Source organism: Paroedura picta, chromosome 8, assembly GCF_049243985.1.
Source record: "Paroedura picta isolate Pp20150507F chromosome 8, Ppicta_v3.0, whole genome shotgun sequence".
Classification (NCBI taxonomy): Eukaryota; Metazoa; Chordata; class Lepidosauria; order Squamata; family Gekkonidae; genus Paroedura; species Paroedura picta.
Genome location: NC_135376.1, coordinates 100,798,965 through 100,823,862, shown reverse-complemented (window position 1 = coordinate 100,823,862; position 24,898 = coordinate 100,798,965). Strand labels below are relative to the sequence as shown.

General features: G+C 52.7%; 1 protein-coding gene across 4 annotated transcripts in view; it reads right to left on the bottom strand.

Moving 5' to 3' along the window:
* The window catches only part of WDFY4 (WDFY family member 4), a 305,701-nt gene that overhangs the window by 871 nt on the left and 279,932 nt on the right, over nt 1–24,898 (bottom strand). For all 4 annotated transcript variants that reach the window (XM_077350999.1, XM_077351000.1, XM_077350998.1 and 1 more), the window contains 5 exons: nt 21,555–21,713; nt 20,850–21,029; nt 3,313–3,495; nt 1,725–1,800; nt 43–175 (listed from right to left, as the gene is read on the bottom strand). In XM_077350999.1, coding sequence (XP_077207114.1) covers nt 43–175; nt 1,725–1,800; nt 3,313–3,495; nt 20,850–21,029; nt 21,555–21,713 — 731 coding nt within the window. The remainder of the gene's footprint in view (nt 1–42; nt 176–1,724; nt 1,801–3,312; nt 3,496–20,849; nt 21,030–21,554; nt 21,714–24,898) is intronic.

Genomic DNA, 24,898 nt, shown 5'->3' with positions numbered 1-24,898 from the left:
CCCGCTGCCCTTGGCCCCTCCTGGAGGTCCGGCGCTGCTCACCTGGACGCCGCCACGGCGGTGACTGGCGCGCCCGGCCCCCCGCGCCGCTCCCGGCCGCACTGCAGCGCTCGGCGGAGAAGACCCGGCGGAGAAGCCTCCGGCGCCGCTCCTGCTGCCGCTGCCGCTGCCGCCTCTGCGGGGACAAAAGGAGACCGGGGCTCTGGCGGCGGCGACGCTCGCTCGCTCCGGGGCCGGCGGCCCAAACCGGATCCGCGCCTCGTCGCCTCCCAAACGGCGGGCCAAGGTCTCCCCTCCCGCCGCCCCGGGAAAGCGCAGCAGGCCCGCGAAGGAAACGGCCGAAAGGGACCGGGAACCCGCTCGGCCCTTGCACGGCTGCGGCCTCAAGGCCGGGAGAGGCCGCGGAGGTCAGGGCGGCCCTGGAGCCGGCTGCACGAGGAGAGCGGCCGGCCCAGGAGGGCGGCAGCGATCGGCGGTTCTGCCCGCGGGTGAACGTCCAGCTCCGGCTGGCGGACGGGAACTCCGGCCCTCCCGACGCTGCCTGTGCAGGGGGCACCTCCCTCGGGGACAAGCGGCCCGGCCGGCTCCCGAGACAGCTGCGCCAGGCTTCGGGACACCGGCAGCCCAGGGAGCCTGCGTGGCGGCGGCGCCGAGGAGCTGAGCATTAAGTGCGGGCAGTCCCCCCCCCCCCGTTGAGTGTCGAGCGCAGGGATCCTGGGGGTGGCTTGGGCGGGCGGCAGAAAGGGCATCGGGCATCGGGCACGGGGGGGGGCTGCTGGCTCTGCGCAGCCTGGGAGGAGGCCGCCCTCCGTGCACAGCGCTTCCCAAGGGTGCCCTGGTGTGGCCGGGGGGGGGGGGGGAGGCCAGCCTCGGCGGGATTCGTGACAGATACATTTGCCCACCAGGCGGGGGAATCCCAGCCTTCTCCAGGCCCTCGAGGGGGGCGGTCTGCTCGCGAAGGAAGCTGCCGCGGAAGGAGCGCCTGACGACTGGCACCTCTTCCCACCACCGGCCTTGGCTGCACCTCTCCGCGGGCGGGGGGGGGGGGGAGGCCGCATCCCAAACCAGCACAGCGAGAAGGTCACAACGGGAGAGTGGCGGTGGGAGACAAGTGATTACAGTGAACGCGCGGCATTGGCTGCCCGCTGACGGCCCTGCTAGGGAGAGTGGCTCCACTAGGAGTGGCTCCCTGACGCCTGGAAACCCAGAAGGGCCATCGGGGCTCCCGTTCTGCTGCCCCCAAGCGCCCCCTACTGGCAGCAGCCAGGAACTCCTCAGGAAGGCCGGCCCTCCCGAGGAAGTGCAGCACTGGGAGCTCCTTCCCTTCCGCCAGTCACTGGAGCGCCCAGGCGAGCGCAAGGGCCACCGCGCGATCAGGGGAATGGGAAAGGACACAAGCTGCAGAGGTGGTTTTCGAAATGACCGGGTCAAGTGGAGAGCCGGGGGGGCAGGGCTGCAGGCTGACTGCCTGCATGGTGGTTTATGTACTCTCTTCCTCATTTGGCCCACACAACAGCCCTGCCAGGTAGGACTGAGTGAGCAAGACTGACCCACTCACAATCACCCCGAGAGCTTTGCTCAGCCACAGTGGCCCACCCTCCTCTGCTCCCTCTGTCCGGGGGAGCCCTCAGCGGAGCCGCAGGGGGAGCGGGACGCTGCCTGCCATTTCCGGATCCCCTCCTCTAGCTCTCGGGAGCGAGGCATGACGGACACGTTGCCCTTACCCTTCTCGGCCAGGCTTTCCCGGGAGTTCCTCCTGCCGTGCAGGGGCCGCTCTGAGGCCATTTCAAGCTTCCAGACCTGCAAGAGCCAAAGGAAACCGCCTGTAAAGGCTGGCCAGGCTCAGCTGCCAAGCAAGGCAGGGGGTGGCCCCTGCCAGATCCCCTTTCAGGCCCAGCCTCCAGCAAGAGGAAGGACCAGAGGTGGTGCTTGCCCTGTGAGCAAAGCCAAAAGGGCCCGGCCGCGCTCCCTCCTTAGCAAAGGGCCACAGACCCAAACTCTCACAGACCCAAACCCTCAGCAGAACTCTCACAGGGTCCCGATCCTGCACCTTTTCCTCTCATGCGAGGGCTCTGGGGAGCTGGGAACGGCGTGGGTGAGCCCCCAGGCTTCCCAGGAGGGGCTCCCTGATACCCCTTGTGCCCTTCGCTCTCTTGTCCTCCGCCCACTCTGCCTAATTCAGCAGCAGCAGCAGCTTCGAGCCCCTGCCCTGCTCTCCCTCCTGTCCTGAGGGGGTCCGAGGCTGGTGCACCTCAGGTTGCCAACCTCCAGGGAATTCTCGTGGATCTCCAGTCTGCAGAGGCAGCTGGGGAAGCGAGGAACCTTTTGCATTGCATCCCCTCCCCCATCTGCAGCCCCAAATTCAGGATGACCTTGCCTAAGCTGGAGCTGCCAGCATTAGCTGTGCCCCTTTCTGCTTTCCACCCGAGAGCAGCTGGGCCCGGCATCCCCGGCAGGCCCCCTCCCCGAGGTCTCCCCGCATGCCCCGTCTAGCCCCACTCCTCGGATCTGGGAAGCTAAGCTGGGTCGGCCCTGGTGGGTTCCTGAGGGGAGACCTCCTATGCAGAGGGGCCAGGGCCAGCCACCTCGTTCGGCTCTTGCCTTGGACATGCTGGGGGGAGGGAGGGGGGTAAGTCAGTGGCAATTTGACAGCATTTTCTTCCGCCACTGGGCATAGCGAGGAGCCTCCTTGGCCCTCCTTGGCCCTCTTTGACACGCTGGTCCTGTCTTGTGAGACGGAGCCCAGACAGCCTTCTGCTTTCGTGGGCAGCTGGGGGCATGGGTGGGGGTGGGGGTGGGCTTTCCTTACCTGTCGGGTGTCCCCTCCACCCCCCTCAAATGCTGGCCACCCGGAGGAGGAAAGAGCCGAGAGATGGGTGACTGGGGCTGTGGCTCAGTGGAGGAGCCTCTCGTGGCCCTGGTCCAACCCCTGGGGGCATCTCAGCTAAAAGGCCCAGGCAAGAGGGGATGTGAAGGACCCTGGAGAGCAGCTGTCAGTCTGAGAAGGCCAAACAGACTGTGATGGACAGAGATCTGATTCAAGCTAAGGCAGCTTCAAGGGTTCCTGTGGGTGAGAGCAGAAAAAGCCACGGAGGCTCATCCTGTGGCTGCAGGACATGCAGTTTGGCCCTGGAGTGGTGAGGAAAGGCACCTTTGCCTGAGCTTCTCAACCGTACCCTCTAGGGCAACGCTCTCACCGAGCGCCAAGCAACAGAAGAAATGCTCTCTGATGTCTTGCCGAGGGGATCTGCTTCCTGAGTTCCAGCGGCCCCAAAAGCCACACCACGGAGCCTCTCCCCTGGGAAGCCCTACCTGCACGTGGCCGCCAGTGTCCCCTGTGGCAATCAGGCCGTGGACGTCCCAGTCCGTCACCTCCAGGAAGCAACAGCAGGAGAGCGTGCAGCCAGATCCGCAGGCAGAGTCCAGTCTGGCCAGCAGCTTCCCGCTAATATTCCATACATAGAGAGCTGTCCCACAACAGCAGGCAATGTCCCCCTGGAAGACAGAAGCAGAGGACTGGAAGGGGCCATCTAGTCCCACCCCCTGCTCAGTGCAGGACCAGCCTCAAGCATCCTGGATAAGTCTAGCCACTGCTTGAAGACAGCCAGTGAGGGGGAGCTCCCTCCTCCAAGGGGCAGCCTTTCCAAGACTCCAGGAGAGCAATCCTACCTCCCCCCAATCAGGTCTTTCCTGGTAGGACTTGGTCACCCTCATTGCCTTCCCCGGTGTTGGCAGAGTTTACATACTGAAAGAGTAGTGGTGTACCTGGCTGCTTAAGAGAATAAAATAGTTTTGTTAAAAGGAGAGACAAACTCTGTATAGAAGAGGAGAGAGGCTGTCTAACTGTTTTGCAGTCATTCTGTGTGCTGAGGAGGCAAATGGGAAAATGTGCTCAAAGGAACAAGAAGTCTTAAATTTGAAAAAAAATATCAGGAAATCCTATCTATGCTCAATACACCTCTCCTCCGATGCCCCCTTCACATGTTTGGAATCAAGCACATCTTGCATATTCCAATAGCCTGCTCAACCCTGCCTTTTTGAAGTGAGGCCTCCAGACCCGCAAACTGGACTCCAGGGGCAGCCTGACCAATGGGGAAGACAGCAGGGCGAGGACATCTTGGGATCCAGATGGGTGGGGGGGGGGGAGACTTCAGGCAGCATCCTCCCTCCCCTCCGGCCCAAACAACCCCGCAACAGCATTGGAATTGGAACAGCATCTCTAATGGCCATTCCGCACAATGACCAATGTTGCTACATGTTTGCAGTATGCAGAAACATTATATTTAATAGTGGAATTTCATCATTCCACACACCTTCAATTCTAGTGGAATATTGAAGTCACAGTAGCAGTCTATTCATTTCCCACAGGTTTCCGGTCTCGCCAGAATCGCAACAAAGGAGGCGATATTTTTCCATGCTTCTTCCCGCCCCTGGCCGTCAATCAAACAGAACAGCCAATGAACTGTTGTGTTTGTGCTTCCGAAAAGCCCCTTTCCCTTTAAAAACTGTTTTTTAAAAACCCGAAAACACCAGTAGCAACAAATATTTGTTCATTCAGTGTCTCAGAAAGACCTTTTTCGCCGGCGTAGGAGCTGGCGCTTAATCATTTACATGTTCTTCAAGTAACCCCCCCCCCCATGGGTGCAATTTCTGGCCGAAATTATGGGCAGTGTTGAACAGGGAGCTGTATTGTGCTCGGAAACTTTAAAGACAATTGCAGAAGGGAGTTTTGTTTTACTGTAAACACTTCTGTGGAGGGATTTCAGCCCAAGAAGCCTCGCTTATTCGTTGCTTTCGCTGGTTTAAGGGGGAAAAATGGCGATTGTGTCTCCGGAAGGTCGGGGGCAAGAGCTGGGGAGGGACATTCTTTCCACCGCTATTTTGAGAACGTACATGTCTTTCACTGGTGTGTTGCGGCTTGTGCTCAGAAGTGGCGTTTTTTTCTAGGGGAATCCACTTTTCTGGATTTCCACCTAAGCGCTATAAAATTCTGATTGTTGGGGTTTGGCGGGAGTTTTGCAGTTTGTTTACGATGTCATGCGGAACGTTAAATTAATAGCGTTTACAAAAGGTAAGACTTTGGCTACATTTAAGTTGTGCAGAATGGACCTGAGTATTTCACAGTTCACCAACATCTCTCATTGACAGACACTTCACTGGGTTACTGGGGAGGGGGGTCATGTACACCACCCTGGGCTCCTTGAACAAGGATGGGACAAAAATCAGGGAGGGAGGGAGGGACTTTCCTGACTGTAGAAAGCAAGAGAACAGGAGGAGTGTGGCATTGCACCATGGAAGGAATATTCAGCTGTTTATTCCTCCTGTGAAGAAACCCATTGATGAGGTTTGAGATATTTTAACAGTCCCCCCACAGAAGAGAAGTAAATTAGGCAATGGCTTTCCAGGTTCATATCAGCTCAGCTCTTAACAAATGTGAATGGTCTAGCTAAGAGACAATCCCTCCCAAAGTAGAGATCATAGATTTGGAGGTTTTAAGTACCAGACAGACTCCAGGAAGAGGCTATTTGACCCAGCTTGACCTGGGCAGTGGGTGGAGAAAGGTGATACAAACTCCTGGCAGCAAGGAAAGAGGCTCTGGCATGGAATCCATCAGGGGAGACAGGACGATTAGGGTCTGGAGAGTGTCCATTGGCCATGCAGTGGAAGGTAGCTTCGGTGTAATGGAACCTTGATAGAAATCTGCAGCTTATTACGCTAAGGAGCTTGTCCTATATTTTAGCATCTGGTGTTGTTGTTGTTGTTATGTGCGAAGTCGTGTCCGACCCATCGCGACCCCATGGACAATGATCCTCCAGGCCTTCCTGTCCTCTACCATTCCCCGGAGTCCATTTAAGTTTGCACCTACTGCTTCAGTGACTCCATCCAGCCACCTCATTCTCTGTCGTCCCCTTCTTCTTTTGCCCTCGATCGCTCCCAGCATTAGGCTCTTCTCCAGGGAGTCCTTCCTTCTCATGAGGTGGCCAAAGTATTTGAGTTTCATCTTCAGGATCTGGCCTTCTAAAGAGCAGTCAGGGTTGATCTCCTCTAGGACTGACCGGTTTGTTCGCCTTGCAGTCCAAGGGACTCGCAAGAGTCTTCTCCAGCACCAGAGTTCAAAAGCCTCAATTCTTTGACGCTCGGCCTTCCTTATGGTCCAACTTTCGCAGCCATACATTGCAACTGGGAAGACCATAGCCTTGACTAAACGCACTTTTGTTGGCAGGGTGATGTCTCTGCTTTTTAGGATGCTGTCTAGATTTGCCATAGCTTTCCTCCCCAGGAGCAAGCGTCTTTTAATTTCTTTGCTGCAGTCCCCATCTGCAGTGATCTTGGAGCCCAGGAAAATAAAATCTGTCACTATCTCCATTTCTTCCCCATCTATTTGCCAGGAATTGAGAGGGCCGGATGCCATGATCTTTGTTTTCTTGATGTTGAGTTTCAAGCCAACTTTTGCACTCTCCTCCTTCACCCGCATCAACAGGCTCTTTAGTTCCTCTTCACTTTCTGCCATTAGAGTGGTATCATCTGCATATCTGAGGTTGTTGATATTTCTCCCTGCAATCTTGATCCCAATTTGTGACTCTTCTAATCCCGCATTTCTCATGATGTGCTCTGCATACAAGTTAAATAGGCAAGGCGACAGTATACAGCCTTGCCGAACTCCTTTCTCAATTTTGAACCAGTCAGTGATTCCATATTCAGTTCTCACTGTTGCTTCTTGACCTGCATATAAATTTCTCAAGAGACAAATAAGATGCTCTGGTATTCCCATCTCTTTAAGAACTTGCCACAATTTGTTGTGCTCCACACAATCAAAGGCTTTAGCATAGTCAATGAAGCAGAAGTAGACGTTCTTCTGGTACTCCCTAGCTTTCTCCATGATCCAGCGTATGTTGGCAATTTGATCTCTAGTTCCTCTGCCTCTTCGAAATCCTGCCTGTACTTCTGGAAGTTCTCGGTCCACATATTGCTGGAGCCTAGCTTGTAGGATTTTGAGCATAACTTTGCTAGCCTGAGAAATTAGTGCAATGGTGCGGTAGTTTGAACATTCTTTGGCATTGCCCTTCTTTGGGATTGGAATGTAAACTGACCTTTTCCAATCCTGTGGCCATTGTTGAGTTTTCCAAATTTGCTGGCATATTGAGTGTAGCACTTTTACTGCATCGTCTTTTAAGATTTTGAATAGTTCAACTGGAATGCTGTCACCACCACTAGCTTTATTGTTGCTCAGACTTCCTAAGGCCCATTTGACTTCACATTCCAGGATGTCTGGCTCCAGGTCAGTAACTACCCCACTGTGGTCATCAGGGATGTTAAGCTCACTCTTGTATAGTTGTTCTGTATAATTTTGCCACCTTTGTTTAATCTCTTCTGCTTCTGTGAGGTCCCTACCATTTTGGTCCCTTATCATACCCAACTTTGCATGAAACGTTCTCTTCATATCTCCAATTTTCTTGAAAAGATCTCTGGTCCTCCCCATTCTATTGTTTTCTTCTATTTGTTTGCACTGTTCATTTAAGAAGGCATTCTTATCTCTTCTAGCTTTTCTCTGAAATTCTGCATTCAATTGGGTGTATCTTTCTCTTTCACCCTTGCCTTTCACTTCCCTTCTCTCCTTAGCTATTTGTAAAGCTTCCTCAGACAGCCATTTTGATTTCTTGCATTTCTTTTTCTTTGGGATGGTTTTAGTTGCTACCTCTTGTACAATGTTGCGAACCTCAGTCCATAGTTCTTCAGGCACTCTGTCTATCAGATCTAATTCCTTAAATCTATTTGTCACCTCTACTGTGTATTCGTCGGGGATATGATTTAGTTCATACCTGAGTGGCCTAGTGCTTTTCCCTACTTTCTTCAATTTAAGCCTAAATTTTGCAACAAGAAGCTCATGATCTGAACCACAATCAGCTCCTGGTCTTGTTTTTATTGACTGGATAGAACTTTTCCATCTTTGGCTGCAGAGCACATAGTCAATCTGATTTCTGTGTTGACCGTCTGGTGATGTCCATGTGTAGAGTCGTCTCTTGGGTTGTTGGAAAAGAGTGTTTGCTATGACCATTGTATTCTCTTGACAAAATTCTACCAGCCTGTGGCCTGCTTCATTTTGTACTCCAAGGCCAAACTTGCCTGTTATCCCGGTTATCTTTTGGCTTCCTACTTTAGCATTCCAATCCCCCATGATGATAAGCACATCATTTTTTGGTGTTGCTTCTAGAAGGTGTTGTAGGGCTTCATAGAAATGATCAACTTCATCCTCTTCAGCAGCAGTGGTTGGGGCATAGACCTGGATCACTGTGATGTTGAATGGTTTGCCTTGGATTCGAACTGAGATCATTCTGTCATTTTGGGGATTGTATCCCAAGACTGCTTTTCCTACTCTCTTATTGATTATGAAGGCTACTCCATTTCTTCTGCGAGATTCTTGTCCACAGTAGTATACCTGATGGTCATCTGAATTAAATTCACCCATTCCTGTCCATTTTAGTTCACTGATTCCTAAAATGTCGATGTTCAGTCTTGACATTTCTTGTTTGACTACGTCCAGCTTACCTTGATTCATGGATCTGACGTTCCAGGTTCCTATGGAATAAAAATCTTTACAGCATCGGACTGTCTTTTCGCCACCAGTTACTTCCACAACTGAGCGTCCTTTCGGCTTTGGCCCAGTAGCTTCATTCATACTAGTGCTACTTGTACTAGCCGTCTGCTCATCCCCAGTAGCATATTGGACACCTTCCGACCTGAGGGGCTCATCTTCCAGTGTCATATCGTTATGCCTATTGGAACTGTCCATAGAGTTTTCATGGCAAAGATACTGGAGTGGAGTGGTTTGGCCAAGAAATGGAAAACGTAAGAACTACCCTCGACAGAAGACTGGGTGAATAAACTAGCTGATCTTACCAAGATAGTCAAACTGACACTAAGAGGTCTTTCAAGAACAATGGGGCCCTTACCTGAACTATTTACAAAAGGGATTAAAAATGGGGAACCAAGTGTATCAAATGAAGAGTATAGCTCTCCTTTTCTGTATTAACAATGTAGATTGCATGTATCTTACTGTCTTCAACTCTTCAATTCTGGAAAATAAAATAAAAACTTTCTATAAAAAAAAAAAAAAAAAGATAGGTTCTCATTATGTTAAATTTATTGCCTTTGAAAATTGACCTCATATCAAAGTGAGAGCATTTTAATTTGAAAATATTACTTCACAATAATGATAAGTAGTAATAACCTGTGCTAGCATTATCATTTATTAAGATAAGCAATTTCCTCTGTTACATAATCAAAACATAATCAAAAGCTGATGGGGATACTCAGATAGCCACGCATTAAGCAAAGCCATGGCCCTCACACTGCTGATAGCCCTGAAGGGTCTCTGCTGAACTCAGGCTGCCGGGATGACAAGGGGTGTCAAGGTCACTCACTGGGACTGTTTGAGCACTAACAATATCACTCAGATTTGCATTTTAAAGGGCTGACTTTTCCTTATGTTTCCACATTAAAATTCGCCTTTTCAGGCACAGTCCCAAATTGCCATCTGACTTACCATGCATACTGGGAATTCCCAGTTACAGTGATTTCATTATTCAAGGCAGTGTCTAATTCAGGGCTGCTCAATGCGGAAATGTGTCCATTTAGGTTTTTACCCACACCTGTCATTTTGAGTCATTTGGGTACGCCCCTTTCCTTGTTGCTGTCTTCCCTCCCGTGGGAAATGTGCCCAAGCACTTCCCCTCTTCCATCTGAAGGTTAGTTAGGAAACACCTAACTAGAGTACAAGAGTACCCCAGAGGTTACATTCCAAGGTGGGGTGATCATTGAACAGTTGGGCCAGAATGTCCTCTTTATGGCCCATCCTGAGTGGATTGGATGTTATTCTACATTTATAAATGGCTGTATACTTAAGGGTTGTCTAACTGTGTATAGCTGGAAATGTTTCACATTCATTAAATATTGTTTGGTACAAAAAAAAAAAAAAAAAGATACTGGAGTGGTTTGCCATTTCCTTCTCCAATGGATCACCTTTTGTCAGAGCTCTCAGCTATGACCTGTCCGTCTTGGGTGACCCTGCACGGTATAGCTCATAGCTTCACTGAACTACGCAAGCCCCCTTGCCACAACAAGGCAGCGATCCTTGAAGGGGGTTAGCATCTGGTAGGGCATGTATATCAAGAGGGACAGAAGGATTTGCATTCTACCCAATTTATTATTATTATTATTATTATTATTATTATTATTATTATTATTATTATTATTAGATTTATTTCCCGCCTCTCCCGACAGGCTCGAGGCGGGTCACAACAACCAATCCCATTAAAATTCCCATTAAAACATTACTCTACTAACATGGCGGCTAAAAATCCCATCCCTCCCCCAATTATTAAGAGGTGAAAAGGAAAGGATAGGGGAGTAGCGTACACTCCAACTCCTAGGGGGGGAGCGATGTCCCTGATTCGCTGACCCCAGCCTCAACCATAGACCTGGTGGAAGAGCTCCGTTTTACAGGCCCTGCGGAAAGCTGACAAATCCCGCAGGGCCCGCAGATTACCCGGGAGCTCATTCCACCAGGTAGGGGCCAGGACTGAAAAGGCCCTGGCCCTGGTCGAGGCTAGGCGCGCTTCCTTCGGGCCGGGGACGACCAACAGGTTCTCACCCGCAGAGCGTAAGGCCCTGCGGGGGGCATAGAGTGGTAGGCGGTCCCTTTTGGATCCCTTGCTCCATCTGGTGCTCTGCTATTAAATACTTCATAACTTTGGATGCTGGTAGTGGATCTCTGTACCACCCAGGGCTCCACTATCTTGGGAATGCTATTTTAAGGGGGTGCTAAGAGGAGAAAGGATGGCAAGGCAAGCAGCTATTCCTCCGGAGGCGCACCAGGCAGTAAATTGTCCCTGGGAGGGCCAGGCACTGGGCAGAGGGGGAGACAGAGGCAAGAGAAAAGAAACGGGACTCCTCTCAGCGGGCCATTCTGTATAAAGATCAGTGGTGGCAGTGGTTACCCTGGAGTGAGAGAGAGAGAGAGAGAGAGGTGGGGGGGGGGGCTCTCTAGGAGTTGGAGATCCCTTAAAGCAGGCAAGATGGAATAGAGTTGGCAGACCAAAGCTCTGCCACACACCCCAACCTAGCAACCTGGTCCCCCTTTTGTCCAGTTCTAATTGACGAGATGGCTCAAGCAGAGTTGCCTGAAGCTCAACCCTTCAAAGACAGAAGTCCTATGGCTAGGCAGAAAAAGATCCAAGCAAGGAAGCACAACTACCAACCTGGATGGAGTGCCAGTTGTCAGTGACTTACTCCACCAGAAATCTGGGTGTGATCCTAGATGCCTCCCTCTCTACAGAGGCGCAGGTCACAAGTGTAGCGTGGTTGACATTTTTCCACCTGCACCAAGCCAAACTACTAGCGCCCTACTTGGCCCCGGAACACCTGGCCACAGTGATCCATGCGACGGTCACCCCTAGGCTGGATTTCCGTAACTCACTCTACATGGGCCTGATCTGGAAACTACACTGGGCCAGAATGCAGCAGACAAGTTTCTCATGGGAACACTGGGCCCACATCTGGCCTGTGCTCCAACAGTTGAATCCCAGATCAGGCTTAAGGTCCTGGTACTCCCCTTTAAGGCCTTACAGGAGCTGGGTAGAACCAAAACCAAAAAAGGAACACAACCCAACCTTTACAAGTGGGAACTCAGAGGTTGAGCTGTACAATAAAATAATATAAAATAAAATCTCAGCACAGATTATATGATAGCGAAGAGAGGTGAGCCTAGGCATAGGCCATAGGAGGTAGTCTCCAAAAAGTCTAAAATTTACATATTGGTTGGAGCCATAGTCTACAAATCCCACTCAGCTATACTTTATAATGAGTTAAGATTTTGTATATAGAGTGTATTGTTATAATTCTGTTATAATTCTGACTACTGAGGAAGACCCAATAGGGTAGAAATGTGTTTGGTCTTACGTGCAGTTCTGTATAGTTTTTATGTAGTTTCTATTCTGTTTTTAAATTAAATATAAAAAAATAATAAATAAATAATCACCGTTTTTATATTATTACTAGAAATATAGCCCATTGCAGATTGAAATGCAATGGGCGCTAGAAGTGAGAGTGGGTATGGGGGGAGGACTACCTGGAGTCTTTTGGCGGGTCTTGTGGCGGCGGCAAGCGGGTGGCGAGCGGGCGGCGAGCGGCTGCATGTGTCCCTGGAGTCCTGGGGTTGCAGCGGCGGAGTCCTACACTTGATCAGAGGCAAAAGGAGCGCCCGGGTCCAGCAGAAGCCGGAAAAAGGTGGCAGTGGGCGGGGGAGGCTTCTGCTGGACCTGGGCGCTCCTCCGCAGCCGCGGAGGAGCGCCCCGGGCCGGCAGAAGCCGGAAAAAGGTGGCAGTGGGTGGGGGAAGCTTTTGCCGGACCTGGGCTCTCCTCCGCAGCCGCGGAGGAGCGCCCAGGGCGGCAGAAGCCGGAAAAAGGCGGCGGTGGGTGGGGGAAGCTTTTGCCGGACCTGGGCGCTCCTCCGCAGCCGCGGAGGAGCGCCCCAGGCCGGCAGAAGCCGGAAAAAGGCGGCGGTGGGTGGGGGAAGCTTTTGCCGGACCTGGGCGCTCCTCCGCAGCCGCGGAGGAGCGCCCCAGGCCGGCAGAAGCCGGAAAAAGGCGGCGGTGGGTGGGGGAAGCTTTTGCCGGACCTGGGCGCTCCTCCGCAGCCGCGGAGGAGCGCCCCAGGCCGGCAGAAGCCGGAAAAAGGCGGCGGTGGGTGGGGGAAGCTTTTGCCGGACCTGGGCGCTCCTCCGCAGCCGCGGAGGAGCGCCCCAGGCCGGCAGAAGCCGGAAAAAGGCGGCGGTGGGTGGGGGAAGCTTTTGCCGGACCTGGGCGCTCCTCCGCAGCCGCGGAGGAGCGCCCCAGGCCGGCAGAAGCCGGAAAAAGGCGGCGGTGGGTGGGGGAAGCTTTTGCCGGACCTGGGCGCTCCTCCGCAGCCGCGGAGGAGCGCCCCAGGCCGGCAGAAGCCGGAAAAAGGCGGCGGTGGGCGGGGGAGGCTTCTGCTGGACCTGGGCGCTCCTCCGCAGCCACGGAGGAGCGCCCAGGTCCAGCAGAAGCCGGAAAAAGGCAGCGGTGGGCGGGGGAGGCTTCTGCTGGACCTGGGCGCTCCTCCGCAGCCACGGAGGAGCGCCCAGGTCCAGCAGAAGCCGGAAAACGGCAGCGGTGGGCGGGAAAGGCTTCTGCCGGACCTGGGCGCACCTCCGCGGCTGCGGAGGAGCGCCCGAGTCCGGCAGAAGCCGAAAAAAGGCAGCGGTGGGCGGGGGAAGCTTCTGCCGGACCTGGGCGCTCCCCGGCAGCCACGGAGGAGCGCCCAGGTCCCGCAGAAGCCGGAAAACGGCGGCGGTGGGCGGGAAAGGCTTCTGCTGGACCTGGGCGCTCCTTCGCGGCTGCGGAGGAGCGCCTGGGTCCGGCAGAAGCCGGAAAAAGGCGGCGGTGGGCGGGGGAAGCTTCTGCTGGACCTGGGCGCTCCTCCGCAGCCGCGGAGGAGCGCCCAGGTCCCGCAGAAGCCGGAAAACGGCGGCGGTGGGCGGGAAAGGCTTCTGCTGGACCTGGGCGCTCCTTCGCGGCTGCGGAGGAGCGCCTGGGTCCGGCAGAAGCCGGAAAAAGGCGGCGGTGGGCGTGGGAGGCTTCTGCCGGACCTGGGCGCTTCTCCAAGGCTGCGAAGGAGCGCCCGGGTCCGGCAGAAGCCGGAAAACGGCGGCAGTGGGCGTGGGAGGCTTCTGCCGGACCTGGGCGCTCCTCCAAGGCTGCGAAGGAGCGCCCGGGTCCGGCAGAAGCCAGAAAATGGCGGCGGTGGGCGGAAAATGGCGGCGGTGGGAAAGGCGGCTAGTGGCAGGAGGGCGGCTGGAGGACTCACCAGGCAGGCAGCGTCTTCTGTCTGTCTGGTGACTCTCCAGCCAGGGCAAGCGAGGCTCGGGCAAGCGGCCAATGGGGAGCCGCGCTTTGCGCGGCTCCCCATTGGGCGGTTGGCCTTGGATGGACACTCGGGGGGCCCAATCAGGAGCCGCTTCGCGGCTCCTGATTGGCCCCCCCCGAGTTTTTATCCCGGACCGGGCCCGCCCTAACTCCTCCCCACATGCCCTTACTCTTTTATTCCTCCCGCTCCTTTGGAGCGGGGGGAGGGGTTTAAAGATATTGTACAGCTCAACTTGCAGGAGCTGGGCCCAGCATACCTGAGGGACTGCCTCTACAGGGCCTATGAGCCCTAAAGAGCACTACGTTATATGGTTTATATTCTCTGTAAACTGCCCTGAGCTGCAAGGGAGAGCGATATATAAATGCAAAAAATAAATGAATAAAGATTGCACAAAGACAAAGAGCAATGCATCCATAGGATTTTGATAATGGAGAGGTGTATGTGTGTGGAGGGGATAAGCCATAAAACAGTCAGCCTATTCTACCCCAATGAGGTCCTTCATCTGCCTAAACCCCACCCTTCCTAGGTTGCACCCTCAAATCTTGAGGAATTTCTCAGTTTAGAGTTAGCAATCCTGTTTGCAGGCAATGTGGAGGCAAGCAAAGCTCATTCATTCATTCATTCATTCATTCATTCATTCATTCATTCATGATTTCTAAAACTGGGCCTCTTTCAGCACAGCCAACAAAATATAATATACAATAGTTGATAAAATCAGTTAAAATTTAAAACATTAAAATATAACTAATCACTGTAGCGGCTGGATTAAACAGCTCTCTTCTTGATCCAAGATGGGAGAAAGTTGGGGGAGGGGGGGGGTTATGATGTCCTTAGATTTACTTACTGGTGGAAGAGCTCCATTTTGCAGGCCCTTCGGAACTGAGGCACCCATAGCAGAAAAAGGCAATACCGTTGTATCTTTATACAGCTGCCACTGTATAAACATAAAAGGCTAAGGCCTAAGTGGGTGGAGAGTGGATGGGACTAGTCCAGGTGAGGGTCCTCACCAGGGCAGACAAGAGTTTGTGCCTTCCAATTGGGCCCTCACCAGGACAGACCAGAGTTCCAGCCAGTCGGGAGGTGCGAAGCCAAAGTTCTGACAGGGCCTGCCCACCCAGCCCAGCCAGGGGCAATCTGGAGACATTGCTGCCAGTCTGTTCCTGACCACCGCAGGGGGATGAAAACAGAGGCTTGGACAGGCTGTGCCAGCCCTTTTTGCCCCAAGGCTGTCCTAACTGTCAAGTCCAACTGCAAATTGCCTCAGAACCCTGACAGAGCTGGCCGGAGGCTGCAGAGTGCTCCCCCTCCCCCTCCCTTCAGGCCTGCTGCAAAGGAGCCTCTGACAGGCCCTGACTGAGGGGAGGGAGGTATTTCCAAGAGGGAGGCCACAGAAAAGCCCCTTCTCACTTAAAATACTGCTCTGGCTGGGGGTTAGACAAGCTTCAGCCAAGCCATGTGTCAACTCTCTGCAGATTTGAGGCCTACTGCACAATGTTATTCTGCAGACAAAATTGGATGCTGTTGTGGAGATTATTTTGTCTCCTGTTTCATCTGCACAACTACCCTGTGCAGTAGGCCTCAAGTCTTTCAATTCAACAACAACCTGTGTGGGAGGCCTTAAATGTTTCTTCTTTACCACAACCCTCTCCAAAGTAGCCCTTTCTGCCTGGGGAGCTGATGACTCTGCAGACGAGCTGTAATTCCAGGAGCTCCCCAGGCCCCACCTGGAGCTTGGCTACCACTGGGTTGGAAATATTCCTGGAGGTTTGGAGGTGGGACTTCAAAATCATACAATGCCTCAGAGTCCAGCCTTCAAAGGAGCCATTTTTGCCTGCAGTTGGGAGGGAGCGGTGCAGGTGTGTCCCTCCTGGGCTATGGGCTATGGCCAGCCCTTATCAGCAACTGTTTGTATTCTGGAGTGCAGACAGACAGACCAGCATCAGTCCTGTGAGTCAGGAAAGTGCAGGAAGATCTAAATAAATATTTACAGCCTGAAACTAAATAGAGAACAAGTAAATGTCTGGAGACACATCGTAACTGAAATAGTAACTGGCAAATAACCTTGGCCTGGCAAATAAAAAACCAGTATAAAAAAACCTTACTAAGGTCAAGACTGCTGTGCACAGAGAGTCTTCCTCTTAGGGTTGCCAGCTACCATGTGAGGCTCTCTACCCCATCTCCCTCATGGAAAGTCTGCTTTGGGGAGACGATTGGAAAATGCTTTGAGACACCTGAGGCCTTCTGGGTCACTGTGGCCCATTCCCAGTTCTCTCAGACCTCTCACAGCCCAACATCCCTCACAGGTTGTCTATTGTGGGGAGACGAAGGGAAAAGGTGTTTGTAAACTGCCTTGAGACTCCTTTGGGTACAACAGGGTACAAAAATCCATTTCTTCTAAGGAGCAACCATGAAAGAAACATGTGGGCACAACATTTTATCAACAGTGAAAAAATGGAGACAGAAGGAACAGGGTGGACACCTGTGTACTGTGACTACCCCATGTGTATTAGGGCAGAGGGGACATTTTGGTGTCGGTGGCCTAATTCTCACAAGAAGGGAAATGACGCAGGACTGGGAGGAATTGGTTGCCATGTAATCTCCCCCTAAGAAGAGTCTCCAGTCTGATTTTTCCTTCATATATCTGAATACCTGGCTCTGGAAAGCTCATCTGTAACCACTATGCCACAATTCCCAAAGTTCAGTCCTCTCCCACACTCAACGAACATTTTCTTGACACCCATATCTCCACACCCATGCCCTGATTTGCCACCACGCCACCACAACCTCCCACACAACACACACATTGAACCCCATGCCCTTACAGACTGGACAACTCTCCCCTTCCTCTTCCCACTGCCAAGCTCTAGCGCCCGTTGTATTCTTGGATACAACGGGCTTTACCCCTAGTTTGTACATATGACTGATATAATCTTAGATATTTGGACTGACTGATGTACTGACAGAATTTTGCCTGGTGAGACAGTGAGACAGACAGAAGCTCTGACCGCTCACCGTTCTGATCTTTCAGACGCTGTCCCTGTAAGGCTAGCCTGAGTCCTTAGGGACATCCTCCTGATTCCTGCTTCTCCTCCTGCCTGCCTGCCTGCCCGCCTGCCCTCTGCATCTCTCCCCATCCAACGAGCCAGATGAGACGAGGGTCTCTTCTCTAGTTCTCTTGTGAATAGTGGTTATAATAGGTGAATAGCGCAACAGAGTCTGGGCTTTCTCCCTTCCTCCGCTGTGGTTATTGGCCAACAGGCACTCAGAAGCCAGCAACGCCGTGCTGGGCACGCTGGCCTAATGAAGAGCTCTCATGACCTTTCTGCAGATTACGGGCCCCTTCCACTCCATATCCACCAAGAAGAACATGTTTGGAAGGAGAAAGGGAGGAAAAGAAGGAGGATGGAGAGGCAGGGAGTAGCTCAGGTGACCAGGCTGGGAAAACGCCAGAGAGGCTTTAAGGGGGCACTAGAAAGGTTGGGACCAGTGGAGGTACGTGAACCTTGACCGCATTTGCAGAATAATTCTGCAGTCTTTCAGTGTGTTTTTTCTTTCTGTTCACAATCCATTGCATGATTTATTTTTTGATTTGGGTTGGGGAAACTATATCCTCCCCCCCCCCAAGTTGGTGAGGTGCAACTACAAATTGAAGGGTTGCCAACCTCCAGGAGGGAGATGGAAATCTCCCATGATTACAGCTGATTTCTCCAGGAGAAAAGGGCTGCCTTGGACTGAGACCCTTCTGAGGCCCTTTCCTATCAAACCTCAAATCTCCGGGTATTTCTGAATTCGGGATTGCAACCCTAAATGGAAGAACGGGGAGGGGAGGGGAGGGGGGAGGAGGCAGTTGTTGGAGGTGCTTCTGTGGCCGGAGGAGCTTTCCTTGCTGGTGCCCACCACAGTTTGGTTTGTGATGCCCTCGTGGCAGTAAGCAACATACTTTTATGACGCATTCTCATTCCACGAGGTACTCACTTACCCCAACTGAGACACTGAAAGGGTGGAATAATTTCATTTTCCTTGTAGCAGGATATTGGAGTTTTAAATTCTGGGGAAACACAATTTCTTGGCAACAGAAGAGCTGCCAGGGGAAAAGATGCTGGGTTCCTTAGCAACAAATGCATAACCATAGCATGAGGATTCTGAGTAACAACTGCAGAATACTGGAGCTAAATGTAATGATAACTATCATCTGATACGAGGAATGGGAATTCATGGACATTCTCCGTTCTTTCCTTGAAAGACCCTGCAAGTTCTTCTAGAGCAGGGCTCCCCCACATGGTGACTGTGGGCATCACGGCATCCACTGACACCTTTTCTGGGCTGAGCCACATGTTTTTTCAGGCTCCGTCCTGCTGATTTCTGTTCGAATCAGACTCACATCTTGCCATAGATCTACAACAATCACTTCCCATGACTGGAAAGAGTGTTAACCCACCTGCTATAATCTGTGCCCAAATGGACTCTTCTCCCTAGAAACCGGGAAAACCTGATTGCCAAGACTTTTTCTCCCCCTCCCTTTGTTTGATTGGTCTATTGATTGGTCTGTGATGATTGGCTGGTTTCCAGCAGGAGCAGCCCCTTCAACTTCTGGTGATTTCATTGCAGGTCTTCCCCCTTAAGTGAACTGATAAGCATCAATATCAGAAGTAACAACAAGCTGTTTATGCCTTCACTGTTTATGCCTTCATGGGCTTCATGGGAGGGGTGATGCTCCCCAGGGCCACCCTCTTTCTGGTCCTTTTTTAAAAAGCAAAGGGGATGTTTTACACTGAGATTTCTTAAAAACAAACAAACAAACAACTGTGTGGAGGTACTTTGTCTCTTCTCCCAATCTGGTGCATGTGTTTGATGGGGAAATGCTTGCAAAAAGTCAGTGAATGTTCTGATAGGGCCTCAGGCAGCCTGTCCAACATAGCCAAGATAGCTCAGTTGGAAAGCTGAGTTCAAAGCTGGTTGTGGGTCTTTTTTCCTCAAGCAGGAGTTTTATTTTTATTTTTTTACTTTTAGTGTATTTTAAAAACATGAGTTGTTCAAAAGCAACATAAACATTGAAACAGGAAAGTCTTCTGCAAGTGGTTAAGTTAGTTCAGAAGTTGGGGGTAGCCAAGCCTCTTTCTTTCTTTTCTTGAAGGGTGGGGGGAGAGGAGCCAGGCAGGGAGCCTCTTTCTTTTCTTGGAAGGGAGGGGGAGAGGATCGAAAAAGGCAGAGGAGGGAGGAAAAATCCAGGACCGACAGTAGTTGAGAGAAATTAGGGGCTTCTCCTTTAAGGCAAGTGTGTCATATGACCTGGTGTAGCCGATCAGAGGTTCTCTACCAGGAGCTTTCTTTATTCAGGATTAACAGCAGTCTCAGATATGGCGCAATAAAGGTAGGGTCACTCCGGATCAATCCTTCTTGCTGCAGAAGGAAAATTTAAATCGCCCCAAATCCAAACGGAAATCGCATTCTGGGTAGAGAGCAGGGACTGAATCGATATGGGGTTGGAAGAAAAGCTCCGTGCAGTTTACACCCTAGCCAAACAATCAGGAGAAACCTCAATACAAGTCAGTGCTGGAGGTGTGGCTGCAGTGGGTGGGGAGGGGAAAAGCCAAATGAAGCAGCCCATTTGACCCAGAGTAGAGGGCCGTGGGCTTGCATTTCTCTGATGAAGAGGGGAAAATCCACTCTTGGATATGCCAGGAATAAGTAGTTTGACTCCCGGGTCAATGCTCACCTGTGCAGGTGAGGGGTAAAATCCCAACTGGAAATCAGTATCAAGTCTAGAAGGCTTTTGTTTATCTGAACCTGCCCAGCTTTAAAAGCCCCTTGATAAACCCCTAGAGTCCATCAAATGTTTTCAGAAAGTGGGTAAGGCTAGGTGGCTCTTTTGTCCGGGTGGACTTCCGGAGGCCACTGGAGATCTGATTGGCTGAGCAAATTAGTTAAAAATATTTCTTTGGTAGCAGCTACCACCACAGCCTAAAGATCTCCATTAGATGGCTGAAGATAGGCTGTGTGTATATGCACTTAAAAACCCCCACACATATTATGTTCATTTTAAAAGGCTTCCAATAAACACATTTCTGCCTGGAATGGTGAAGAGCTGCTATTCAAGTTATTCGTGACGTCACTTCCTGCCATTCTCCTGTGGCAGCCATTTTATGGTTCCACTTGCCAATTAATATCAGAAGCCAGAAGGCATTATAAGAAGTTGAGAAACTCCAGACAAGAAGGATGGAAGGCTGTGTGTGCTTAACCCTGCCCTACTTTGCTGTACCCCACTAAGGTTTCACCCCACATGGACATTTCCTTGCATTTCATATTCATTTAGCAATCACTTGGTGGACTGGTTTGGGAGAGGAGCTGGCCGGGGAGGGAAAAGAGAACCCCTGAGCCCCACTGCTCCTCTGATCCCAAATGGATGTCTGAACATGGAGATGGGGGTCACTGTTGCTTAGATTAATGGGGTGATGTCATCTTCAGTACTGAGGGTGATTCTGCAGGAGCAGCTGTTTTCTTGGAGAATAAAGGCTTGAGGGAAAGTGGGGGCACGATCCATCAATCTGGGCTCTCCCTCTCTGGGTAAAAAGACAATGGTGGAGGAAGCCCATGCTGCAGAGGGCTCCTGCCAAGAGTTTCATGTGGACCCCAGACACATCCCAATGCAGAAATGCTCAAAAGCAGGAGGATCGAGAGCCCCCGGCCTCCTTCCTCCTCCTCCTCCTCCTCCTCAGCCTCTCTGCCTCTGAAGATGCTTTTAGTGCCCCCGCTCAGCATTACAGAGACTATTAGAAACCTCTGTAAAAAGCAAAAATCAATCTGTCGCGTCACAGGATGGTTTCTCGTTGGAAAGGGCACCCATTAAATCCTCACAAAATGTTCCCTGATGTGTCAGGAGGAAAGATGATAAATGCATATCTTACCGTGGCATCACTGATAGCGACAGCTGAGAGGCAGGCCGGGTGTGCAGGAAGCTGGGCGAGGCGTGTCAGCCGGAGCGAGTCCCAGAGGATGCCGGATCTGTCAGCGGAGCCGCTCACCACAATGCCGTAGGAGGCGGAGGCGGCCAAGCAGGTCACGGCCCCGCGGTGTCCATACAAGGGCTGCGGGGACAGAGGGAGCAGAAGGCCAGGAAATGTTCATGGGCTGCCAAGCTGCCCTGGTCTCAGCTTCCAGCCGCCGGTTCCGCAGGCCGGGAGGCTCTGGCCAGGGAGCAAAGAAGCAGGAAGGAGGAGAAGACAGGAGCCCCTCCTTTCAGGTCACCCTTCAGTCTGTGGGCACCACTGGGATTTGGACACAACATGGTGGGGGCAGCCAGCACAGAGCTGGAGCAGCTTCCTTTACACACTTTGTGCTGTGGTGGCAGCAGCTGGGGGCTGCCAAAGCGTTGTTTTGTTTTGTTTTTAATCTGCCAAGCCCATCAAACCTCCAGCGGCCCTCTCAGGAGATGGCCCTCATTTTCCTCCTAGTCCCCATAATGCTGCTGAAGACAGGGGGAGAATGCCGCCACTGCTGTGGAGAACAGCTGCTACTGAGCGGGGTCGGGGTGGGGGTGGGGGTGGGGGCCTGCCCTGAAGGACACCTGCTTCTGCAACGGAGCGTTCCAGGCCCTGAAGCCCGAGCTCTACCTTCCGGAGGCGTAAGTGAGCCGCTCCATCGCTGGCCACGGAGAGTTCCCAGGCGCACACCACAGTGCTGCTCCCGGCGGTGATGAGCGTCATTGGCGTGGGGCAAACGGCACACAGGCAAGTGCCCCACTCAGCAGGCGCTTCGAAGGTGGAGATGCCCTGCGCGACAGAAGGGGGACGGGGTGGGAAGAGGAGAGCCACTGGCTGCCACCTGGATCCTTCTCCAGCTCTGAAATCAGAACTGCCTAGAAATGCGGTGGAGCAGAGATGGTTCTTAAAGGTAAAGGTAAAGGTATCCCCTGTGCAAGCACCGAGTCATGTCTGACCCTTGGGGTGACGCCCTCTAGCGTTTTCATGGCAGACTCAATATGGGGTGGTTTGCCAGTGCCTTCCCCAGTCATGACCGTTTACCCCCCAGCAAGCTGGGTACTCATTTGACCGACCTCGGAAGGATGGAAGGCTGAGTCAACCTTGAGCCGGCTGCTGGGATTGAACTCCCAACCTCATGGGCAGACAGATTCAGACAGCATGTCGCTGCCTTACCACTCTGCGCCACAAGAGGCTCTTTTGAGATGGTTCTTACAAATGGCCAAACGTGTTGTTTTCTTTAAAAAAAATCAGGGGGGATCAATTGGTAGTTTCAAAGCAAACCATTAAATATGTGGATGTACTTCTTGCACACGTTTTATTGTGGAAAAAACCACTCTCTGCTATGTTTAATTACAGATCCCACAGTCCTAGCAGTGCTCCCTGCCCCCCATTTCCCCAGAAAAGCCTCCAGAGGGCAAGACTCGCAGGCCCTTTCAGTGGGGCAGGCTGCCCCTTCCCTCTCTTCTTTCCTGCCTTTCCTCTGCCTGGGCTAGGTTTTCTGACTGGGGCTCTCCTGCAGCCCCCAAAGGGGCCTGGATCAGCCGCTCTGCCCAGCCCTCCATGACTTCCTCTGCTGTGAGTCCCCAGTCTCCATTCCTGGTGGCCTATCCCACCCACACTCTCTTTGCCACAGAAGGCCCCGGAAGGGGGCTTCAGGTGATGCTCAAGGCAAGGTCTGTAAGAGGCGGGGTCGGACTCACACCCATCATGGTCACTTCATGCCCCCAGGAAACAAAGCCAGACCAGGCCCAGGGAGGCAGGAGGATGTCTCCCCCTGCCAGCCAAGCCACCCAAGCGCTCTTAGGAACAACAGGCTCTTCTTGCATGAATGGAAAGGGATGTCAAGTGGCAGCCGCCTTGTGGGGCTCCCCATCGGGAGATCAGCAGAGGTGGTTGGCCGTCGCCTGCCTCTGCAGAGCAGCCCTGGGCTTCCTTGGAGGCCTCCTATCCAAGTTCCAGACAGGACGGGCCCTGCTGATCTTGTGAGCTCTGGCAGGAATGGGGCTAGCTGGGGCATCCAGATTCTTGCCAAAAGCTAACAGTGGCCTTTGGACAAAGGCCTTCCTCTCCCATAACTGGTCAGTTTCTAGCACTCTCCAGTTGAAGAAGCAACCAAGTCAGAAGAAGCCCACCCACCCTGTCACAGTCCCACAACTACCCCACCTTTGTGACTTAGAACTGCCCTCAGAACAGGGACCACCCTTCGGTTTGCCATCTACCCTTCGGGGTAAGCATCAGTCCACTCAGGTGGATTCTCCTTCCCATTTCCAAGCCTCATTTATTCATCTCAACCCCTGCCCTCCCACTGTGGCCCCCATGTCCCCAAAGGGCGCTTCTGATCTCCTCTAAGCCTTAATTTCATGCAATGATGCAGTGAATCTTGCTTTCCCTGGAGCTACATTTTTTATTCCTGACAGCCCAGATGTTTGGGATGCCTGTTGGAAGCTGCTGAGTCCTGCCCAGAAAGGGAGCTAGAAGCCCCTCTCTTGCCTCCTTACTCTTCGGAGAGAAGGGCTAAGACACAGCCCTACTGCCCATCCCTGAATCTCGTATTTTGCAAGTTTTTTTCTATGACTGGTCTTGGAGTGCAAGAGAATGGATTCGGATTCCTTACTCGACCCATCTGGCCTCCCCTCCTTGTGTGGTGCCTGGAACATCTGCGTCCCAACATGGGCACTCCGGGATTTGCGAGGGCTATTCTGTGGGCGCACCATCACCACCACCATCACTCCCCACAATAAAACTCTCTCCCATCGCACGGCTTCTTCCCTGCACACTTAAGCGCCTCATCACACTGCCAAGCGATCCCTTGGCTTTGTTGGTGTGAGTCGCCCCCTCCCAAGCTGAGTGTAAAGCCTAAACTGGAGCCCCTTGAGCCCAGCGGGGGTGGGGGAGGTTTATCTATCTTCCTTGTGCTCAGGATCTCCCATACTGGAAAGTGAATTCCATCCTCACAGCCAGAGGTGGGGGACACCAATGCCATCCCAGCAACACACTGTAACATCCCTTCTGCTTTGGGTTGAAAGGACCAGGCAGTGGCTGATGGGAAAGACCTCTGCCACCAATTCTGGAGGCCCGCTGCCATTGTGAGTGGACGGACTGCCTCAAGGGGCCGAGGGGCCGACTCAGTGGGCTTCCTTTCTGAGCCCTCCGCTGTGCTCTGTGGAGGCCACAACTCCTCCAGGCCTCTGTTCTGTGACTCTTCCCGAGAGGAGCCCTGGAGGAAGGCTGCCAGCCTCCAGGTGGAGCCGGAAGGTCTCCTAGAATTACGACTGACCTCCAGATGGAACTGGCTGTGTTGGAGGGTGGGCTTGATGGCATTACACCCCAGTAAGGATGAGAGGTCACACCCCCAGGCTTGACCCCCAAATCCCCAGGGATTTCTCAGCCTGAAGTTAGCAGCCTTGGGGAGTAGTGCTACAAGGCAGGCAGGCAGGCAGGCAGGCTTTGCTCTCTGCTGTAGTCCATGCAGCCCTGTCTTCCTCCACAAAGATCAGACTACAGCACAGGGACTGCAGCTTCCTCATGGCCAGGTAACGGGCCAGGTATTTCCCAGGGGGAGCCCAGGGGAGCCTCTGGTTCTCTGATATTATGAACCCCTGGCATCTATACGGCCCCCCCCGCACAGGCCCTGGAGACCCATCCACGGAGCGCTCCAGGCAAGAGGTGAGGAGAGGTGATTTCCCATAGCCTGCCTTTGATAAATAGGTGAGCCCAGTGTAATCCATACAAACATGCTGAAGGAGAGGTCCACATCATCATCATCATCCCCATACTGAGAATGCTCTGAGTGGCATTTAGTCAATTCACAGCAGGAGAGAGATTCAAACTGCAGGTTTCCCCAATTCTGTTTCTTAGTTGTTACAGACAAAAATGAAAGACACAGGCATAGAAAGACTGAGTCCAAGTACAGCTAAAGGAAGTATCCTAAAGAAAATGGGGGGGGGGCAGGCCTATAGAAGAATCACCCCCAC